General features: G+C 38.5%; 1 protein-coding gene across 5 annotated transcripts in view; it reads left to right on the top strand.

Annotated features, from left to right (window-relative positions):
• The first annotated feature begins 225 nt into the window (after window positions 1-225).
• Window positions 226-17,686, top strand: part of GLRB (glycine receptor beta) — a 52,247-nt gene continuing 34,786 nt past the window's right edge. For 3 of the 5 annotated variants that reach the window (XM_042808245.1, XM_042808243.1, XM_042808246.1), the window contains exons 1-4: window positions 263-374; window positions 1,791-1,937; window positions 13,029-13,135; window positions 15,712-15,779. In XM_042808245.1, coding sequence (XP_042664179.1) covers window positions 1,816-1,937; window positions 13,029-13,135; window positions 15,712-15,779 — 297 coding nt within the window. In that variant the 5' untranslated portion in view covers window positions 263-374; window positions 1,791-1,815. Of the gene's footprint in view, window positions 375-1,790; window positions 2,027-13,028; window positions 13,136-15,711; window positions 15,780-17,686 lie in introns of those variants that run through there. The other 2 variants (XM_042808244.1, XM_033007263.2) reach the window with 2 other exon arrangements.

Here is a 17,686-nt window from a genome sequence, read left to right as displayed (position 1 = left end):
CTATTTGCAACGCAGCTGAAACCCACGGCAACTGGGAAACCCACAGGAACCAGGCCACACGTCCACCCCCACACACACTCCCCGTGACCCCCCCCCCCCCCCCCCCTCAGCTTATCCGCACCTCCCACCGCCCCGTTGCGCGGTCGCCAGCGGCGGGAGGGCCGGAGGGGGGGAGCGGCGGGGGGGGGGGGGGTGTCCGACCGGACACCCGCCCCCCCCCGCCGCTCCCCCCCTCCGGCCCTCCCGCCGCCGGCGCCGCCGGTCGCCCAGTGCCCATGTGCGGGCGGGCGGCCGGGACATGCTCACTGGGCGAGCTCCCGCACCGCGCCGCGGCGACCGCACATGCTCACTGGCCGCGGAGGGCACCGGCGGAGGTAGGAGCTCGCTTCCCCGAACGGCGCTGGGGCTTCCCAGCCGGGCCTCGACATGGCCCTAATCGCGATGGGGGGGGGGGGAGGAGGGTCCCCGCGGGGCCTAATCGCGTGGGGGTGCGGCGGGGCTGCGTGGGAAGGGGCCGCGGAGGCCCCAGAGGCCCGTTCCCGCCCGGCGGCCGCTTCCGAGGCCCCGTCAGCACCGCGGCCAGCGCCGGTGGCAGCGGCGGGGGGGGGCGGGCTGAGGGGGCTGAGGGGAGCCCCGCACCTTCCCGCCTTCCCGTTCTCCCGCCCCCGACCCGGAGCGCCGGCGGCGCTCGGCTGCACGGAGGCCTCTCCCTCCCCGGTGCTGGGGCCTCGGGGAGGCCTCGGGGAGGCCGGCGGGCGGCGGGGGCAGCTCGGCCAACCTTACCGGGGCCGGGGGGTGGCGGGGGGCTGCGGGTCCTGAGGGGGAGGACTGAAGCATCCCGGTGTCTCCCGGAGGTGGGGGGGGGGGGGGGGGGGGGGGGGGGAAGGCGAGAGAGGCAGCCACCGCTCCTTAAAAAGAATTTAAAGAATTGAATAAAACAGAAGGAGGAAATGCAGCCAGTGCTGAGGCATCTGCGAGGTTTCCTCCGGCCCAAGGAAATGCCTGGGAATTATCTGAGGGATGAGGAACAAATGGAAAACGGCCGGGGTGTCGTGCGGCTGCGGCCGGGGGCAGGTGGGTCTGTCTCTGGCTGGACACAAACTGAGCTCCTGGCTTTTGGGGTACGCGCTTTCACCCGCCAGAAGTTAAAATCTTAAACTGAACACGATGTAATGAAGCACAGTGTTGCAGGTTGTGTTTAGTCATCTTCGCAAGGCCCTTTCTAGTGCTGGCTCTGCAGTGAGAATACTTCGTGCAAAATAGGGATTTGTGTTTAAATTCTGTATATTAAATTTGCGACCCTTTCTCATAACTAGCATTGAAATGGTTGCTATCTGATCTGTGCAAGGTCATAGAGAACTTGCAGTTCTCTGCCTTGCTGGATGACCGATTGGCCACATTTAACCATGTGTAACGCAACTGATACATGATATTTTTGATGAGGAATTCTGTTTCCACATTTATGAGGATTTTGAGTTAAGCAGCCTTTGAAGGACATCATGTTTATTTCTTAATCACACAGGAGCAAACTTACACTTAAATCTGTTCCTCGCTGTCGGTCTCATAACTTTGGGAAGATACTTGATTCTCAGAAAATTGCCTAAGTTGGTTCCGTATCGGAGGTACAGACTCAACAGACTCTCTCCCAAGGCAACTAAGATCAAACTTTTCTAAAAGCAAAAAAACAGAGAAACAAAAATTTGCTTGCTCTTTGTAGGGATGTGTTCCCATTTGCCGTATCTAGCCCTACTAATGTAAACCTCTTTCTTTTCTTTTGCCCCTGACTGAAGGTTTCTCTGAAGATTAATCTTCAAGATGAAGTTCTTACTAGCCGTTTTATTTTTCATCTCATTCTCTTTATGCGTTGAAGAGGTCTATTCCAAAGAGAAGTCTTCAAAGAAAGGAAAGGGGAAAAAGAAGCAATATCTATGTCCATCGTATGTCCCTTGTTTCTTTTATGCTTTTGTATGATGGAAATCCTGCCGTGTTTTTAACATTGGAAATTACGTGGCAATTGAAGTAGAAGGTGATTCTTTCTGCTGAAGGAATGGTGTTTGGGGTGGGAATGGGAGAGGAAGAGGGGTTGACCAGTATCATAGATAAGTTCTGTCAGTGAGTGTGTTTTCTGTAGCAGGGCCGCTGTTTTAATGACAGGAAACATCAAAGGCAGAGTAAATAATTGCTTTCGTTGTGTGGGATTCCAACCCAGTGTCTTGCTATTTGTAGGGACACAGTAAGGTAGTCGTGTAATGCTATGCTGTCTAGCATCGTGTTGCAGGTGTACTGAGGAAAGCAAGGAGGGTGCAAAACTGTCATACTGAAATTCAGTTTCTGGTCAGCTTAGTTCTGTAAGAGAAGGCTTGTCCTGCATGTATTCTTATTGCATGTTAAATAGAACTAAGGTCTTCAGCATGTGCCATCAGTAATTTACAGTGCTATAACTTCTATGGAGGTGGATTGATTGTTGCTATAAAGCATGCCCTTTTGGAGTAATCTCTGTAAAAATACAGAAATTAAAATATGTCATTGCCCCGCTGAACTGAGAATGCATTCTGGACACCTATGATTACTTGATGTTAAAAATACTCCTTCTTTCTAATGCCTACCACATTGTACATTGTGGTCAATAGGACAATGCAAAAGTTTTATTTGTGAGTGCCTTTTTTGTCATTTTCTTGGCCAGCCTTGCTCATCTTTTTAGTGTTATGGTGTAAACATCTGAGGAAAATATAGATGGAATGCAGTAAGTTGCCAATAAGCATAGAAAAGCACTATGCCTGACATGATAAAATTATTTAGACAAATTTAAAACACATTTCTTCTTTGACCATAAACCAAGAAGACTGGAAGATGAGACGGGCTGTTTAATATTAATAGACTTTTTCCAAAGGAGAAAAAAATAAAAAAGGAGAATAACCAGATGGAAGCAATGTTTGAATAACACTTTTTAAAGTTCCCACTCTTTTTAAATATTGTCAGTGATATTTCTTTGTAGCCCAAAATTTGTAGAAAGATTCTACATATGGTGAATGTTTTAATTCTATTTTTTTTATATCAAAACTAAAAAGTGAGATGTATCTTTGGATTTGAAACATTAAGATGCAAGTCTCATGACAAGACTTGCATGATGACAAGACTCATGTGATCATGGCTCATGTGAAATGACCCCTGCCCCTTCCATCCCCTTTGAATAGTTAAGCTGAGCTCTCAGTGGAGGTTTGGGTCTCAACTACCGTGAGGATTTGTAGCAAGGAGAGAAGTGTGGTAGTTCCCAGGACAGGTGTCAGCATGGAAGTCCTCAGATACAGAATTACACAGCTAGGAACTGAATCCAGATCTTCCATGGTCTTGCTGAAGCAGCTCAGCATTTCCCCCTGTTCTTGACTTGGTCTCAGTTAGAATTCAAAACACTGATGTCATTTTATCTTGATAAGTGGGTGGATTTTTTTTTTTGTTTGTTTGTTTTTCACTTAAGCACAGTATTTCTTGGTACCCTGTTCTTTTTGATACCAGTTGATGTTACAGCTGTTAAATATGATGTCATTTGTCACCAATATACTTGAAAACCATTGCATAAATGCTATAATTTTCAAAGTGATACTTTCACATTCCAGCCAGTTGAAGCTTTCTGCAAAAATACTGGTGGAATCCAGTATTTGTGTTATGTATCACGTGTACAATGTTGCTAGGTAGAATTAGCTGCCATAGGAATAAGCACTGCTGGATTTTCTGAGTAATGACCAAGTTGTCTATATCTTACTTGACTGACGTTCACAGCTTGAGAGACAACTGTTTGTAATAGCGGGGTTTCAGGACTGCTTTTTTTGTGGCTGGCATCTAGAAGATCTCTCATGTGAATAAGCAATGGAAGTCAGTTCTGTCTTTCAGAGAAATTATCTAATGCTCTCTTAACTGAGGCTACTGATGACAAACTTTCAATCATCAGAATTTTTTTAATAATCTTTGACAAAACTTCTTGACTTGGTGACACTGCATTATAAAAAAGGCTGCCTACTCTTAATAATTTTTTCCAGTGAAAAAAGTAAGGAGTCTTTCCTCAGAAACAAACCAAAACACAATGCAGTCGAGTGGAAATTAGGTGACACCCCGTATGCGTTGACCAAAACTAGTCTCAAAGGAAGTGGTTGAATGAAACATTTACTAGTAAAGCATGGTATAAATATTTCCAAAGAATACATTGTATCTTTTTAAAACAAAATAAATAGGATTTTGCATAATTTTTAAAATTGAATGGTACAAATTCCTAATGAAAATCTTAATCTACCTTTAATTTGAAGTGGTTACTAGTGCAATAAAATTTGAAGCTTAATTGTAACTAATTATGGCCTTTTGTTTCCTTGCAACATGTGAAAAGCTAAATTTTACCCCCTCAAGAGAACAACAAAACACACTAGTAATTATATAAAGGAACAGTCTTCTCTTTACAAACTATATAATGAAATTCAAATGCATACAAATAATTTTCCAGGGAAGATTTATGCTGAATCTGATGTTACTGCTTGAGTTCCTTAGTTTGATGTTAAGGAATGGATGGTTGTAAAACTGGTTTGGGACTTCAGCATGAATTTGTTTGTATGGGAACTGAGCATACTTGAACTTTTCCTTTTATGGCTCTCCAGAATACAAGCCTTTTGCCAAATGCGTCCCTCTGGCAGGAAATGAACTACTATTAGAATAAGCTGAAAACAAGCTGATTAGAAACCCCATAAAAAAGTTCATTAACAGTCTCATAAACAGATACTTGCCTCCTTCAATTAGGAAAATACTATTTTGTATCTTCGAGCAAAACCTTACTTGTGATCATTCATAATGCTGCACTTCTCAGTGCATTGTGTGAGTGGCTTGATTGTCCATCTTATTTTCATTTATTTCTGAAGCTGTTTGCCCCAGCTTTTTTATCGAGGGGTTTCATGGAGCTGATGCTTAATCACTTGGTTCTTACTTTGATTTAATGCTTGCTCAGAACAGATGTAACATTTCACATCTTACATTTAGATCAGTTTCCTTCTTACCTCAGGCTTTCCACATGAAACATAGAGTAATTATACTTGGGTCTGATTCCTGAATGTTTGTTGATTAACAAAGAAATTGGTATATTAGGCCTAAAATCCTATAATAGTGTTGCAGCATAAATCTGAGAGGCTGGCTTCCACAGATGCTTAGGGCAATAAAATATAAAGCTTTTGTGTAACAAAAGTCTTGCCTTTTGTCTCCATAGAAAATACTAAAAAAAAAAAAAACCAAACAGATCCACCTCTTCAAGAAAAAAATTAAGAATTTTGTGGATTATAGTCTTCTGTTTACAAAGCTTATTTTGAAATTCACTATACTGAATTCCGGTGATTTTGATATAGCTAGAGATGGATTTAGTCACTTAATCTCTTTCTTGATCGTAGACTACCCATCAGCTGTATTACCTTTGTTACTTACTTATTAACTTCTTCATGATTCCTTGTAATACCTGTTTCTGGTAAACATGTTGGACACTTAGCTGTGATGTTTTCTAAGAGCACTGCTGAAAGATGTTTTTCCTTCTGTTACGTCATAATAAATACTTCAGTTATTTTATGATGTGTGAGCTGCTGCTGTTATCCCCACCGTCCTCAGTAGCCCAGAAGGTCTCTACACAGAACTACCTGCAAGATCTCTAGGCAAATGAAATTATCAGGAAAGGGAAGTTTGCTTATGGCAGTGTTATAGAAGGTGTAGAGACGTAAGACGCTTATATAGCACTGATGGGAGGGGTGATACAGTTTGTGGGAAAAAATGGAATGAAATTGAAAGAAAATCCAGAATTTGGCTGTGGAGGCAGTTACATCTCACAGTCATTCTGAAGATAAGCACATTGCAGAGACCAGGTCTGGTTCCTATAAAAATTCTTTTGCCCCATAGTAACAGCAGTTGGTCAATGGTTTAATTATTCTGTAGTATGTAACTCTCATGGAAAGCCGCGATCCCGGACAGATAGGGCCACATTCCGGGAGGCTTGAGAATTTGTTTTCAGAGTGGATAAACACGCAGGGGAGTAACAGATAAAGCTATATAAGCAAAACCTAAATTCTCTTGTAAAACAGTAATTAAGCATGGTAGGCTGGTTCTGATTCAGTAATTCTCCCTTTCAGTGGGCAGGGTTTACTCCATTCAAAACACTGTAGTGATGAGACTACAATTGTGTGGTAAAGTTACAGACTTTGTATTTCGTATACAACCTCCAGACTGAGAAAGGAATTGGCTCTTCAGGTTAAACTGTAGACGAAATTCTATTCTCAGCTCTACCAAATGGATCTCTGAAAGACAGTTACATAGAATGTATCTCCACTTACACTTTCCACTTGTATCTCCACTTATAGCACCATTCAAGGTGATTAAATGTTTCCAAGATCTGCATGTTGTCTCAGTAATTATGCATTTGGAAAAAAAAAAGACCGGGGCAAGGAACTGATGTGGATAAATTGTTTTTGAAATGTCTGTAGTTCTGCTTACGCAGCTGGATGCTGATCGTGTTTCATGTCAGCATGCAATATCAGGACACAACAGGACGCCCGTTAATGCACAGAGGTCACTTAGGTGGTGACTTAGGGTGCAGAGATGCCTCAGCTAGGAGCAAACAAGCTAATTGTAAGAAATGGGAGCATTGCTGTGAGCTTGCTATGAGCAGTACTAGACAAGCTGGATAAAGTGTCATGCTAACCTGGTTCTGCTGGTTTGGGAGCTGTTGTCTCTGTGGTGGGCAGATGAATCACCTTGCTTTTCTCAAGTTTAGGGAATAACTAGACACTTCATAATACCATATAAACGCTCCTTAGGGAGTCCAACCCTGGCAATGTTGAATGTGAAACCAAAGCTGAACTTGGAGGTTTCTTATAGACAAGAACTGAAGTAGTGTCACTAACTGAGCTGTTCGCACCAGCCAACTTCAGGAGGGTTGCTGGCATGACCACATTAGGAGACTCTATTCTTTCATCTGTCTACAATAGGAGATGAAAGATGAGCTATTTCACCCTCACAATTCCAGGTTCACAATTCAGGGTGCTCAATATGGGTTTCTGTTTCAAATTGTGCTATGAAGGAAACTTTTTATTTGTTCACCACACTGGATTAACTCCAAATTTAGGTACTGAAGTTGCATGTCTAATTTTAGGTGTTTAGCTGTCAGCTGCATTTGTGAGTACACATAAACAGTTATTCGGAGATCCACAATTTTAATGTAATTTGAATGATATTACTTTGCATTGGAGGTGCCGTAATTATCCTCCCTAGTAATAGAGAAGTCACCAGGTACAGTTTGAAAATGTAGCTGTTAAGCATACTAAAGATCATAGACATCACTCTGAAGAATTATGTAGTATCTCTTTGATTTGTATTAACCTATTTTTATGTTTTGAGTTATTGCACTCAGAAAATCAAATGCCTACAAATCAGAACACTGATAGTTTTTATCAGGGAAATAGTATTTACAATATATGGTGAGATGACAGATACTGTGTTTCCAAAAACTTATTTTTATCATTCTCAGATATATACTGCCACATTACATGACTCAGTTGCCATCACATAGGTTAGATAAACTGTACTAAAAGTCTGTTGTTTCAGCATTACATCGGAGATTTGGTTGGAGATAACCGAACAGAGTGATTTAGGATATATAATTTTATCTGTCAGACAGTAATCTAGAACTACGCAAAGTCAAAGCTTGTTGTTAGATTATCCAAGCTATGAACTCTAAGCAAACACCAACAGTAGAATAAGCATGCTGCATGACTGTCTGAACCACAGGGTAAGATGGCATGTGAATACTTCCCTGTGACACGGGTTTTTTTATTTCCTGATTACCATGCCATAAGTTAAAAGTGTATTCACGTTCTCTTCCGGAATGAGAGATACTTCAGCATAATGGGATCTGAGGAACTGGGATCAGGGCAGCAGGTGATTTAAAACAGCAGCAGATTTTCCCCATCCCACTTGTGTAGAATATTGTTTAAATTCATTTCTCCAGTTATCCTCGTGTATCACTGCCTCTGATAAGGACTCCTGGTAACTTCAGTGGGCATTGAGAGACTAAATTGCATGATAACCCAAAGAGAGATATAATGTCTTGTGACATTTGCTTAACACAAATGTAAGGAAGCTATATACATTTTAAACAAAGCGTAATATATGCTTCTTTTTGCCATGCATATCTACTTATCTACACCTCTGGATTTTGATTAACGAAATATGAGAATAATTAACTGTTGCCATCAATTTAAAATGTTAACTATGTTCTTCAGAGACAGTGATAAAATGTGTACAGCTGCAGTGGAAGAGGAGATGGACACTTTACTGCATATCCTATGAAATACAGTATTTAAAGTCATGCTTTTATTCATCAGTGATACAAGAAGTAACATCCCAAGGACCAGAGTCAGTCACATTGCACAGAGATGTCAGGCTGAAAGACAGGCTGTACTTTTCTTTCTGGTTTTTAAGAACACTATTTGTAGAAGTGAGAACACTTGAGAATAATGTTTGTTTTCTCTCTTTTTTTTTTTTTCTTCAGAAAAAAAGAGAAAACATACTTTGGTTTGGGGGTTTTTGTGGGCTTTTTTCAAAACTGTTATTTAGGCAAAATTCTTGTTAAGGCAATTTCTAGCTTTACTATTACTTGCTTTTAAATTCACTTCGTAGCAACTGTGAGACTTCTGTTGCCTTACCCTTTGATATTCTCCATATCTTGCTTAGGACTCATCAATTATTGTGAAGAATGCTGCTGCATTTCCCTTTCCTAATGTTTTCCAGCAGCTCCACATACATGCAACAGAAGTTGAAAAAAAGTATTAAAATTACAACCTGTGTTGCAACTGGTGGAAATCTAAGGGCAATCTTAGGCTAGTTATCAGCTTTTCACAAATCTGAAAATTGTAGGCTGAGTAAGAAGTGGTAAGTAACTTCTCAACTGGTGTGAGTGTTGTTATATGGGAATCAGACAGCCTTCAGCAAATTGAAGTAATGCTGCTTTTAGTAAAGGAGACCTCAGCTCAAATTCTTTTTCTCTTATGTAGTCTACACATTTGCCTATCATTATTTTATTCCAGAATGGCCAATTAAGAGGGGTGGTAGTGGCTTTAGGTAAATACCTCACTGACATGAATAGTCCCAGCCTGTTTCTCCAAGCACCTAACCCATCCCATTCACTGTTTTGTTAAGTCATTTTGCTCATCTATCAGTCTGAAAGTGACATAACCTCTTAGCTCACCAAAAGCTACACATATGATTTATTGATTTGCAGGGGAAATTTAGGCATTTTGATCAGCAAGAGTCTCTGAAGGAAATCCAGTCCTTGTGATGATGTTTAGCTGCACGAGTGCTATTCAGTGATGGCAGTTCAATAATAGTATGCTGTAAAAGACCATAGCAAAAATACAACTGATAGTCAGCAGAGCTTTTTTTCCCAGAAGCTATTCCAAACACTTCATTAAAATTCAAAAATTAAAAAACCCAGTAAATTTTAAAATAGCAATTACTGACTCTCTGTGCTTCTTCTTCCAACTCAAACCAGCCAATACTGTTGTATTTGACTTGGTTCTTACATAAATGAGGATAAATGTGTGTGCATCACACTTGTGTAAGTTCAAAACACTACCTAGCAACCTGCAGAAGGTGTGACTGTGAGGCTTTACCCGAAAGCAGTGCTGTGACCCATTCTTCATCCCATCACTCTCTTCCCAGTGCAGTAAATCTTCTTTGCCGAATTCATGGATGACCCTTGAACAAACGGCCTCAACAGATATTTGGATTAGCATACTTCTGTGGTGCAACTCAGATCTCACAAAACTACCACCTTATTATTCTCACTTGAAGAGACAAATAAACCTGTCAGATGTATTAGGCTTTCTTTTGCTGTTTGATGCTCACTCATTTAATTTCTCAGACTTTTTTCCTCCTTTGTTCATTGCATTTTATGAGCATCTGTATTTAATTTATGCGTCCATGTTATCCTGTGTGGTTCAGATTACCTTCATCACTATTTAATGGACTTCTTTGTATAATCCATAGCAGAAATTAAAAAATTAGGATTTAAGTTTGTTCATTAGTTGTTGTTTGGTTTTGTTTTGATATTTCATTGATACTGGGCATATATGATTTAGAAAGAAATCCTATTGCTTGTGTAAAGAAGACCCTCCTTTTATAAATATAATTTCTGTAGGCATCTGATGTAGATGTTTTAGATGTTAAGATGTAAAACTTGCAAGAAAGCAATGCTATGAACCTTTCTGTATCAGATATAATACAGTGTACAGAGCGTTTGCCTGCTTTTTTAATAGTTAAATGAACATTATTTTCTGTCTTGTTCCCGCTACAAAATGGAAAATAATCTTAACATTATGTTTTCCTATTGTCCAATTAGTGGTAACTGCAAAAAAAGCATACAAAGCTGGTTGATGACATTTCTGCAGCAACCTGTTAATTGGTAAAGGTCTTCACTGAAAACTGAACACAAATGCCAAAATTAGAGAAATAGAATAGAATAGAATAGAATAGAATAGAATAGAATAGAATAGAATAGAATAGAATAGAATAGAATAGAATAGAATAGAATAGAATAGAATAGAATAGAATAGAATAGAATAATTTCAGTTGGAAGGGACCTACAGTGATCATCCAGTCCAACTGCCTGACCAATTCAGGAAGTAAATTAGTTCTTTTGCATAATGATCTAAATCGAAGTCAACTATAAAAATCTATAAACACAACACTGGGAGAATTGTTTGAAGGTGAATTTAACAATTATTCTAAGGGTCTGTGGGTTTTTTTCAAATTTTTTTATTTATACCTGTTGCTATTTAATCGCTCCAATGTTAAATTAGCAGAGGTTTATTGTACACAGAATAAGGACATGCTAGTGGAAGTCAACATATGTTACTAAAAGTAAAAAATTCCATGTTTTTTAGTGGACCATTTATCTCTGGATAAGTTCTGATAGAGCAAGTAGTTCACCTATGTGGTCATTAAATGTCACAGAGGTTTCAGTGCATTTGCAAGAGATGGGTGGCGAATTTTATACTGCAGCCACTTAATGCCGGTCCACAATTTTTTTCTCATCCTGTATGCTCTAGTTTAAGCTATCCTCATGGATACACACTTTTTGGCAGCTACATCTTTGGGTAGTCTTCAGAATTTGTACTAATCCTTCTAATGACTAGTCTGAAATTTCAAGGAAGGTTGAGTGATTATTTCCTGTTGGAGCCGAGTTTAGGCATACTTTTCTCCTTCATGTATAATGTCAAGCAAATACAAAAAAAATAGTTAAACAGATATGCAGCTTTAGGTTTCAGAAATATCATGAATATAATAGGGAAAACAGAAATCAGATTATTTCTGAAGGATAAAATGCTCAAAGGGTATCAAGGAGGCTATGATAGAATAAGATGCAGTTATGTTCTCATAAATGGTTGACATGTTTTTCAATTATAGGGAACTCCTCCTTAGTTTTATTTATAAACATTTTAGCTGTTAAACGAGGAGATTAAATCTCATTGTGAAGGCATAGTAAGTGCTACCAAGTCGGCAGATCTTGTTCAGTCACTCCTGTTGTTTCCCTTACGGTTTGAGTTAAAACAGTTGATTTTAAAGGTGAGGTTATTCATGAAAGCTCTGCAAGGGCTAGGATCTGGTCTCATCTCCAGTTTTCAATCAAATAGTGATATCATGCAATGGTGACAGTTATTAATTAATTAATTTTCCAGTAGTCAGAAAGGGAGATGCTGAATAGGAGCTACTATAACTGGATGCCTTAAAATCAGGAGGTCTGATACATTCATACAGCCCTTTTTTTTTTTTTAAAAAAAAAAAAAAGCCAAGTTTTTTTGAGAGTTAATATTTTCTTCAGTAAATGTTTGAATAATGCAGAAGTCCCAGATGACATGAAGAAAACTGAAGGATGAGAAGAAAACTAGCAATGAACTGAGGTGTTATAAAGAATAACCCGTAGGTCTGTCAAGCTGACATTGATATGGGAAAGAATAATGAGAAAAAGAAATTAAGCAGGGTAAAGGAGGTAATAGCAGCTGATACCGATTATGGAAAACATTTAGAGGTAATAGTGTTGATGCATATTACTTGTGCCCATGTAGGGTGTTTGTCTTATTTTTACATGGCATATTGGTTACTAAATTATAATGACAGAAAGCAGAGTAGTCATGATAAAATGGATGGAAAAGTGATTACAAGACAGGATTCAAAATTGGAAAACATCACTGAGCAGGTTCTACAGACAACATACAAATTCATTTGCATGGCGTTATCTGCCTTCTAGGTGCTTAATGTACAAGGGGTGGGGACTGAGGCACCCTTATTGCTTTTTATTACACTCAATTTCATGTTACTCTTCTACCTACGTTTACCTGTCACGGGTTCTTTTTAATTTTAGCGATGGTTTTAATTTAACACCCAGCCCAATAACAGCAAGGTAAATGGAGATGTTTAAATTCCCCCTGCAAAACCAGAGGAGAGTCCAAGGCCTTGTTTTCCATAACAAAGCTTTTTTTAGCACTTGACAATGAGATTATGCAATGGCTCCAGCTCTCAGTGGAAGAGCTGGCGCTGGCATGTGAGAGCAGGAGTCTGCCAAAAGCCCCTGCATGGTTTGGCACCTACAAAGTGACTGTCAGTTTACTTATGTTCCTAATCTGACAGTCACTAAAAATAGTTCAGGTGGCTGCTTTCTACTGATGAAGAAATCATGTCCCTCTGGATATTTATGTTAGGAGGGAAGGGAACAATTAGTGAATTGCAGTTTATTTACTGCTGGGTTGATAGCTAAGAGAATATAGGAGAGCTTTAGCATTTGTTACAGTTTCTTGAAAAATGCTGAAACATCACAAGGAAAGGAAGACTATACAGTGTGGAACCTGAAAATACTGAACATATTTTGATCATGAAATGACGTTTATGGCATGACTTTAAAAAAGTTTAAGCACACAGTTTTTTCTGTCTTAATGGTAATTAATGCACTTCTTTTTTTACAGCCAGCAATCAGCTGAAGACCTTGCAAGAGTACCTGCTAATTCTACCAGCAATATCTTGAATCGGCTATTACTCAGTTATGATCCCAGGATAAGGCCTAATTTCAAAGGTTTGTCAGATATTTCAGCCATTTTTTTTAATCTTTGGAATTTAACTTTTGCTCTTTACACACATAAAAATTTAAATAGAGATAATGGTCACAACCTAAATTTCTGGTTTGGGGTTTTTTTGTTTGTTTTTTTTTTTTTTTTTTAATTAAAATTTCCCTAGATAATGTGAAAGTGCAGAAGATATTTACCCTTTTAACTGAAATGTAATATGTTAGGATTTCATTATCATAATGGTATGTGATGAATTGTTATTAATATTATACAAAATATTTTCAAAAGTATGATTCTATTTTGTATAATAAGTTTTTAAAATGCCTTTTTATCCCTACATTTTAGTTAGACTTTAGTAGTATCTCCACTTTACAGTATTTTAAACCACCAAAATTCTATATAGACATCCTTTAAGATGACTTTATTAAAATTGGAATCGACAGTATCACTGTTTGGAAAAAGTGCAGTTATCAAGTCCTTTAAAGATATGTTAATAATACAATTTACACACTTCAGGATTTCAAATAGGTAATGAATTTAGACATATTCTCTGACTTTAAAATGTCTCCCTGGTAGTCAGATGTTGAAGGAAGCTTGCATGTAGGCAAATGTGATTTCCTTACCTATGCAGAAGAGGTTCTCTGCAAAACCTCTAGTAATTCATACAGCTGTAAATTGTGCTTTCCAAGGATCAGATTATTTCCCTGGTGGAAAAAGACATAGACAATTTTATTACGTTACAGACACTGCTGCAGTTTACATAAATCAGTTCTTTCATTTTAAAACTTACATTTAATTATATGTACGTTAGGAGATATTTTAACATGCATATCAATAGCATGAGAAATTTGGAAATCTGTAATCTTTATTGTGCTTTTGAAGAGACCATTTTCAGATGTTCTATTTAACTAAATTTTATAAATGCTCTTAAACGCAGTTCTCAGAAAGTGTCCTGCTTCTTTCTTATTCTCTGTAGAATCATGTTTTCAGCACTGATCCTTGTCACAAAGAATAAATGTCCAGCCTCTGTTCTACCTGTTCTTCAGCATCATCAGCTTGTAATCACAAAGCTTATTGCAGATTTCTTTATTTTATTTATTCTTGATAACTGTGCTGGCAGTCTGGTAAGAATCAAGATGGAAGGGAAAGGGAGGACATGTAATGTTAACTCACAGGAAGGTGGAAGGAAAAGAACGTTTTCTGACAAGTGGTTTGCCCATTCTAAAATGTTCCTCACACATGAGTGATTTCCTTGGATGGCACTTCCTATTCAAACCTGGAAGAGATAATACACTCTTGGCTACTAGTGTGTGCTCTGCCGCATGCATCAGGCATTAAACAGACTATTATGCTTATTGCATAACCAAAAGCATCACATTTAACCGGTCTGATTTAAAAAAAACCCACAAACTGGTTTAACTGAAAAATGAAATTTTATCTTAGTGATTTTCTGGTGAACCAAGGGAATGGGTTTGAATTTATGTCTTAAATGTACACTGAAATATTACATGCAGACAAGCAAACTATTAGATGAGGAATTTACTTATTCTGTCAAAATAGTCTTCATATATTCTTATATCTCTTTTGTTGCTGAAAATAGGAAGAAACCCACTGAATTAAGTATTTATAACAGTGTAAATGAGATCAGATACATGCATCTAGTGTACTTACTGACACTCTCAACGTACAGGTGCTAAATAAAACTAGTGGACCATAATTAGTTCTTGCAACCATCAGGCCACTTCTCCATGCTTCGTGATAACTCTCTGTAAACACCAGATTAAATGACTGCCAGTCAGTTCCCGCAGGGTGACAGAGGGCAGATGTAGCAGCTGTCACACAATCCCTCTTCAGCTACAGGAATCCTGGCTGTAGAAAAGAGCAAAAATGCCAGGCCATCTTAATATCTTTACAGCTGCTGGCTTCTGGGGATTTTTTTTTGGCAAATTGGTAACCACTGTAAAATGGAGCAGTTTTCTGACTCTCTTGCACCCAGTCTGGATAGCTGGGGAACCTCCATGTAACAATGTTTATCTTCCTGTATTCATATTTTACGGTTATGTACTAGACTTGCACAAGAAAGTATCCTCTTACAATATAAATAAATGTCTCATCATAAATCATAAACAGGTAATTTGGGATGATAGATCATCATTATGACCTTGACAGTTAAAAGCGTCCACTGCTGAAAATGTGAATTGCCTCTATCCATTACACTGTGTGCAAAAGTAATACTGGATTGTGCATTCTGTGATAACAGAAAATCATTAAATTCAAAAATTATTCAGATTTATGATCTGTGAAATGCTTTAAGTTTAGCACTCTGGACTAAGGATTTTTTTTTCTGTTTTTTTATCACTAGGTTGAGAAGAGTTTTTGTGATTTCTATTGGCTTTCAATGGAAATAGATTAAACCACAGCTTTTGAAAACTGTGTATATACTAACTTGAAAAGATAAAGTTGTATGACCCTATAAAGAACCATTTCACATTGTGATATCAATATAAGGAGCTTTAAATGAAGGATAATGTACCTTTACTGGATTGTGCAGTTCACTAGAATTTTTTTTTTTTTTTTCTTAAAGGAATTCCAGTTGATGTTGCAGTCAACATCTTCATTAACAGCTTTGGGTCAATTCAAGAGACAACTATGGTAAGACTGAAATCAAATTAATATAGCACACAAGGAGATTTTCTTATTAAATTAAATTTCAGGGTGAAGATTATGACCTATAAAGTAGAAATTATTATTATGATTGTAGACACTGAGAATTGAGTTAATGGGGTTAATAATAGACTGACGGTGCTTTATGTCATAAACCTATTAATCTATTTCATTCTGTATTTGTCCATAGATTGTTACAGCTTTTAGAATCTGATGTACATGAGAGGAAATCCATGGTTTCTGAGATGCAAGAAATACACTTATTTTCATAAGTTATAAAGTTCAGGGGAAGAACACATTTGGTAGTATGAGTTAAGTAATCTTCCTGAGAATTAATATATAGGTTGCCTGGTGTATTACTGAAGAAAATACTAGGACTGTGTATGAGAGAAAAAGAACAGACATGCATAAGGATGAAGCATACAGGTTCTCTGTTTTATGTAGATCTGAGGATAGGAGTAAATTGTGGAGGAATAGAAGGAGAAGTAAAGGAGTAAACCATCAATGACTATACTCTTACTCCTGTTTATTTACTGTGTGAGAGAGGTAAACTGAGGAGTGAAGTTTCTAAAAACATGTTTCCAATTCAGCCAGAAAATTTCAACATGTCAATAACAGCAGCACATAATCCTCATTACAATTTCATCTTTTTTTTGTTGTTTCTTTAGCAAATAAAATCTATTTAAAAGTAAGAAGTCATTTCAGCAAAGCCCTTTCCAATATTTTGGGACATGAAGATGTTTTTTGCAATGGTGCTTCCAATAAATACCATCAAAAAATATTACCAAAAAAATGTCATTTGATTGTTGAAGGTATTCTGACCTGATCAGGGTTTTTCTTTTGTGTAAAAAAGAGGGGAGTACACCATGTCTTGCCAGTACATGGGAAGCTACAGCCAGGGCATGCACTCAGAGAGGGAGTTCTGAGCATCCCATTTAGAAATAACTTTGGTGATCTGCTGCCCCCAAAGCATTGAGGCAGTTCCCAAAATCAGGCTGCTTTGTTTAATGCTGTGACTAAGGCAGCATTCCTGCTCATGATGGCACAGAAGCAGTAAACCAGAACATGGCTAATAAGTAATAAACTGCTTTTTGTTGTCGGTGGAAGTAAGTACCCACTTAAAATTTAGAACCGGCTTACATGATACCCTACTGACATTCAGTAGGACTGCAGAGCCACTAAAAGTTAAACATATGTGATGACTGAAATGCTTTTGAACAGCTTGGCCAGAAATTTCTGTTTCTTTAACTGGGAGCGAATAAAGTTTTAGATTTGATTGCAGATGATACTAAGTCAACTAATGGAGTTAGTGGGAAGTGATATTAAAACAAAGAATTTAAGTATGCTGAAGATACCCTGAGATTTATTTCTGCAAACAAAAAGGGGACTGGAGTTTAAAGAGGGTTGGGAGGAAGAGCAGGAAAGTGGGAGTGAGATAAGTGTCTAAGGTGGCAGGTATACTAGACCAGATGGCCCTTTCAAGTTTCTGAAATTTATTGGATGCTTTAAAATGTGACTTTTACAGAGGCTTTTTTACAATTCACCCAGATCCAAATAGTAACAAAACATGAATGTAAGGGGTGTGCTTCCCTCCCCCAAATTAAGCATGGTCTCTCTAGCAGTGTATGTATGCCTGTCTGTGAATTCCCGATATGGTCACTCACAAATTTACTAGGATGTTCTGTAAGATAAGTCATGATTTTCTCCGTATTTCAGAACTTCAGACACCATCCTTACTTTAATTTATGCTTTTATTTTTCCTGCGTCAGCCGATCACCATGATAGCTAAGCATGTTTATGTGAAGTTTGGATTACTTCTTCCTTGCCTTAATGTATTGCAGGAAGCACTGACAAAAGAAATGGTCAGTCTGTTCTTCCATGTATCACTTGGGAAA

This window comes from Tyto alba, unplaced genomic scaffold, assembly GCF_018691265.1.
Source record: "Tyto alba isolate M040663 unplaced genomic scaffold, T.alba_DEE_v4.0 Super-Scaffold_6, whole genome shotgun sequence".
NCBI lineage: Eukaryota > Metazoa > Chordata > Aves > Strigiformes > Tytonidae > Tyto > Tyto alba.
Note: the sequence above shows the minus strand (reverse complement) of the source record. Positions and strands in the feature narration are given on the sequence as shown.